Source organism: Elephas maximus, chromosome 7, assembly GCF_024166365.1.
Source record: "Elephas maximus indicus isolate mEleMax1 chromosome 7, mEleMax1 primary haplotype, whole genome shotgun sequence".
Taxonomy (NCBI): Eukaryota; Metazoa; Chordata; class Mammalia; order Proboscidea; family Elephantidae; genus Elephas; species Elephas maximus.
Genome location: NC_064825.1, coordinates 49,865,782 through 49,871,350, shown reverse-complemented (window position 1 = coordinate 49,871,350; position 5,569 = coordinate 49,865,782). Strand labels below are relative to the sequence as shown.

At 41.0% G+C, this 5,569-nt stretch overlaps 1 protein-coding gene across 1 annotated transcript; it reads right to left on the bottom strand.

The window, feature by feature from the left end:
- Positions 1–2,444: 2,444 nt before the first annotated feature.
- On the bottom strand, positions 2,445–5,087 carry LOC126078998 (prostate and testis expressed protein 14-like). The gene is made up of 3 exons (XM_049889866.1): positions 5,027–5,087; positions 3,204–3,392; positions 2,445–2,569 (listed from the first exon to the last, which is right to left on the bottom strand). Exons 1-3 carry the CDS (start codon positions 5,085–5,087, stop codon positions 2,445–2,447), a joined length of 375 nt encoding a protein of 124 aa, XP_049745823.1.
- Positions 5,088–5,569: the final 482 nt, after the last annotated feature.

Genomic DNA, 5,569 nt, shown 5'->3' with positions numbered 1-5,569 from the left:
AAAGAGGTGTACAGCCTAAGTGCCCATCAACAAATTGATAGATATACATATGCATAGGCACAGTGGAATAGAACCTAAGGATAAAGAACAAGGATGAACCTATGAACATGGGTGAATCTGGAGGGCATTGTGTTGAGTGAAATAAGTCAAACACAAAAAAACAAATATTGTATGACACCACTATTGTAAAAACTCGTGAAAATGTTTCCACACAGAATGAAAGATCTCTGATGATTATGAGGGTGTGGATGGCTGGGGAAGGAAAATCACTAACTAGTAGTATAAAAGTGGTAACTTTGGTGAAGGGCAAACAGCACACAATACTGGGTAAGCCAGCACAACTTGACCAGGGCAAAATCATAGAAGCATCACAGACACATCCAAACACCTTGAGAGTCCTACCTAATGGCTGAGGTCTGGGGACCATGGTTTGGGGAGATATCTAGCTGAACTGGCATAACATAATCTATAAAGAATGTGTTCAACATCCAACTGTGGTGAGTAGCATCTGGGGTAGTAAAAGCCTGAGAGCAACCATCTCTACTGGTCCTATTCCAGCTGAAACAAAGGAGAATGAAGAAGACCAAAGACATGAGGGAAAGATTAGTCCAAAGGACTAATGAACGGCAACTACCATAATCTCCCCCAGACTGAACCCAGAACAACTAGATGGTGACTAGTTAGCACCACCAAATGTTCTGGCAGGGATCACAACAGAGGATCTTGGACACAGAAGGAGAGAAATGTAGAAAAATTCTAATTCACACACACCACAATAGAAGACTGGGATTTCTGGTCCGACAGGAACTAGAGAAAACCTGAAAATTTGGCCCTCAGAAACCGTTTTGACTCAATACACAAGTCACTCCTGAGATTCAACATTCAGCCAAAGTTTAGACAGGCCTACATGGCCAACAATAACAAGCATGAGGAACATGCTTCATAGTTCAATTCATCCATTGGAGACTAATGGGCAAACCATCTGAAAAGCAAAGAGGAGAAGGAAGGAAGGGAAAGGGAAATTGGACAAATGAAAAAGGGAGCCCGATGCAGAGAATGGGAGACTGTTGACAAGCAGCAAGGCTGGCATCCAATATCTCAAAACAATTTGTGTATTAACTGTTTAATGAGAAACAAATATATTCTGTAAACTTTCACCTGAACAAAATTAAAAAAAAAGAATGTAACATGCCAATAAAAACACATAGATTATGTAACTGTATAATAAAGCAAGACCAACTATATGCTGTGCCAAAAAACACTCTACTATGAGTCGGAATCGACTTAACGGCATTGGGTTTGGGTTTTTTTAAATATAAAGACATGGATACATAGATAGATAGTTACATAAAGATGAAGTAAAAGGATGTAGAAAGACGTATCAGGGAAATACTAATCCATGGAAAGCTGCAGTGGCTTTATCATCAGGAATAAGAATATTATCAGGGATAAAGAGGAACATTAGCTAATGACAGAAAGCCCAATCCACCAAGAAGACATAATACTCCCGGATGTTTTATGCACTAATAAAAGCATGTCAAAATGCATAAAGCAATACCAATGAAAATGGAGAAAAAGACCAATTCCTAATATTAGCTACAGAATTCAAAACTCTTCTCTCAGTGTTCAATAGAACAAGCTGACAAAAAAAAAAAAATGAAATATCTAAATACACTGTCAAACAACTAGTCCTAATAGACATTTATAGGCGGTGGTAAAACATTCATTTTTTTCAACTGCTCTGGAACATTCATGAAGATAAATTGTACTGTGGCTGTGTTAGTTATTGAGTGCTTTTATAACAGAAATACAACAAGTGGATGGATTTAAAAAACAAAAATTTATTTTCTCGCAGTTTAGAAGCCTAGAACTTAGAATTCACAGCACCAGCTCAAGGGGAAGGCTTTCTCTCTCTCTCAAATATGTCTCTTCAATTTCTGCTTCCTGGTTTCTTGGAGATCTCCATGTGTCTTCGTACCTATTTTACCTCATCTCTGCTCTGCTTGCTTGTTTAATCTCTTTTATATCTCGAAAGAATTGACCCTACACTACATTAACACTGCCTTGTTAGCATAACAAAGACAACCCATTCTGAAATGGGATTATAACCACAAGCATAGACGTTAGGATTTTTAACACATATTATGGGGGGACGTAGTTCACTCCGTAACATTGGCCACAAAACAAGCCTTGAAAGTGGAAATAAATTGTACTGAAGGGTGGAATAAAACAAGGGAACGAGACTAGAAGCTAAGAAATGACAGAGCACTGCAAGTGGTGGGAGGTAGAAAATACCTATCAAATGGGTTGGTTGTTCAAATTTCAACGCTTTTTTTTTTTAGCTGGGTAGGAGCAGGTTTTACAGCTTGGACGATGCGGGAGAAAGACAGCCCAGTCTTCTGGTGCTTATGCATGAGAAGAGATCAGGATCAAAGCTCAAGCCTCTAAAACTTGTTACAGAAATTCTTCTTTTTGCAACTTGAAACAGATGTATAAAAAGCACCTTCATGGAGGCTGAGGTTCCTGCGCAAGTACCAACAGTCCTGTAATCCAAACAGGAACTTGTCACCTGAAGAAGAAGAAAGAAAAAGAAAGGGCATCCCTAATTTCTACCTCCAAATCCTCTCCAGGAAGGCAACCATTTGCCACTTAAGAGGTAAGCAGTAATAAACATTTGTTGGAAGAGGAAGAACCATTGACTCAATGAGTGAGGTTAAACAGCACATTACCCTGGGCATCAAGTACTTTCTGGGAAGGGATTGAAATGACCGAGATGGGTCTTTAGTGGATCAACCTGTCCCAGCCTCAAATCCTTCGTACTGAGCCTTCATTTCCCAAAAGTCCTACTATAAACACGCCTCAGTGAAATATTTATAAAAAAAAAATCTTTTTAGTTTTTTTTTAATTCATGGCATCACTCAGAATCTAATAGGCTGTTTTTACGTGATGATCTTGAAGAACCAAAGGACCCAGAGATCCTTCAGGAAACTTTTTTTTTTCTGATAGGTTTACTGGTCCCGTTAAGAGTCAGTAACAACACAGCACCGGAACAAGAGAAGAGGACACTCTACCAACAACTCTTTAAGAGACAGGAAAAAAATCTTCCCTCACCCTCTGCTATGGACCCCAGGGCACCTGAGAGAGCCATCTTGCTGAAAATATGGAAAATGTTACACCAAGAGGGCTTCTCAGTCTCCACCTACCTTCAAAATGCTTGAAGAGAATACACTTCTGGCCAAAACCGGCATGGCAGGTGGTTCTCTTAAACTCGCAACTTCCATCATGTAGGATTAGCGGACACTTGTAACATTGTAGAGCTGGAAAGCCAAAATCAGTACAATGAGACTTTCTGTGTTCACTTTTGCTGCTGTGCAGGAGATAGCGCCCACCACCTGGCATGAACAATGGTCAGGTACCCACACACATTAGCATAAATTATTGGGCTAAAAGAGCAGTTTGATTTCCCCTGGTTGGCTTACCTCAGTGGAGCCTCTCCTGCATCTCTGGCGGGCCTGCACCAAGGGCCATTGTGGAGATGAGGCATGTGTGCCTGTGCAGCAAGGCCTGTGCCCAACCACAGACAGAATTTCTATACTAACAGGTACTCATTCTCCCTGAACTAGGCTGCCTTCCTGCAGGAGAAAATCGTGGCCTGCATTGCCACTTCCCAGACCTCACATCCTGTGACCCTGGAACCCTCCTCTCAGCCTTTCAAAACAACACTCATCCTCTGCCTCATCACCCACAAAGAGCCTTCCTAGATCCCTTTCAACTCAAATTTAGGGCTCTCAGAAAGAAAGTTGGAGGAATTGGGAAGTATCATGAACTAGTGCTGTGTGAGGAAATTTTAAATTTTTCAGCTGCTGATAGGTCTAACTGGGGGATATTTCAAGACTAAAAGTAAGCACTCCATTCTGAAATTAAACTCAGGGTTTTACTTCTACACTCCTGGTGATCTTTAGGCTTCCGTTAAAATTTGCTGTTTGGAAAACAAAGCTCAGTCGTGGTTATTATGTAATAGTGTTCCTGCAGCTAGGTTTAGAGAAAGCTTCACTGAGCTGTTCAGGTAAATTAGAGCCTATACATAAAGCTATTGCTTTAACTACCTTAAAAGAAGTTCTTCAGCAAATGCCTAGGCATTATCTTTTTCTGTCAGCTAAATAAGCAGAGTTTATTTAGGATTCCCTAAGTAATGGCTGGAGCCCTGGTGGTGCAGTAGTTGACAGCTCAGCTGCTAACCAAAATGTTCCCAGTTTGAATCCATCAACTGCTCCTTGTAAACCCTACAGGGCTGTTCTACTCCCTCCTGTAAGGTCACTATGAGCCAGAATCGACAGTGATCAGCTCTGTATCCAAAGATTCCAATTAAGTTGGCCTAGCTGCAAATATATCACTAAACTTTCATGTCAAAATTCTTTATCCTTTTCAGTGACAAGTATTTCCTTAGTTAAAAGGCATCAGGTATGAGAGGTGTGTTACACTAGAAATTGATGTAAAAAAAAGTTTTACAGGTAATTCCCACTCTTGTAAATCTCACTTTCTTTCCTGCCATGGCTTTGATGTGAAACTGTTATATGTACTCACTCGACTTGTTAAATATCTTTGTTTTCCCCGTAAGACAGAGCATACCTCTACAGCCGAACTGAACGCATGCTCTAATGTGGTTTATTCCTTCAATAAATTTTATTTCTTTTTCATATCAAATTGGAGTATCGGTTCAGTGACTTCACTAGGACAGTATTAACATAGGAGGTGGGATTAGCCTGAAGAAATAGAGGAATAAGGAGGAAGAAACGAAGAGAGCAAATCCGGGCTAAAAGTGAAAGAGGAAGCAAAGGAGAGTGGAGGCCTAGGAGGAACAAAACAAGTGGTGGTGGGATAGAGGCTGTGAAGGCCTCCACTAAAGGGAAGGTCAGGACCATCACTGAACCTCACTCCTCACTTTCCCCTGGACTAATAATCCACAATCGCCACAGCTCAGCTAGACTCAGCCCCCACAATCCTTCCAGATGATCCCAGAGCTTACCTTGCAGGAAGCCCCACATCAAGGAAAGGCCCAGCATGAGCAACAGGAGGCGCTTATCCATCTCAGAACCCAACACAAAGGAGGAGCAGAAGACAGAATAGAGCCTGCAGGTGCTTCACGCTCTCACAATCACTGCTTTACAACCCCAGGCTGGAGAGACAGCCAATGAGAGCCTGGGTGGAGGCTGTACTTCCCTTGCCAGAAAGCAGCCATGACCCTGAATCCTCCCAGATTCCTGGCTCTGCTCGCCTCCATCGCCAGCCAAGGGAGCCATGTTCTTTCATGGCTTCTTCCTGTCTCATTTTAACTGGATTTAAAATATGAGAAATATTGTTGAAGAAAATATGATTGTAAAAAAAAAAAAAATCTCAGCTATTTCATAAATGAGAGGATTTGGATTTTTTTAAACACCTAAGGACTTAAGGTCAACATAAGATCAGGAACATTGCCTAGAAGACAGAGGCAAAATTCTAAGAATACAAAGATAAGAGCAACCCAGCAATTAAACACAATTTTGTCATTTTAGTGGAAATAAGACCAAAC

Excerpts from the sequence above, each read along its gene's own strand:
- LOC126078998 (XM_049889866.1), bottom strand. The coding sequence starts at position 5,087 with ATGGATAAGCGCCTCCTGTTGCTCATGCTGGGCCTTTCCTTGATGTGG. Across the intron at positions 3,393-5,026 it reads GATGTGGGGCTTCCTGCAAG|GTGGTGGGCGCTATCTCCTG; the intron begins GTAAGCTCTGGG and ends TGTTCATGCCAG. Across the intron at positions 2,570-3,203 it reads TCTCTTCAAGCATTTTGAAG|GTGACAAGTTCCTGTTTGGA; the intron begins GTAGGTGGAGAC and ends CTTCTTCTTCAG.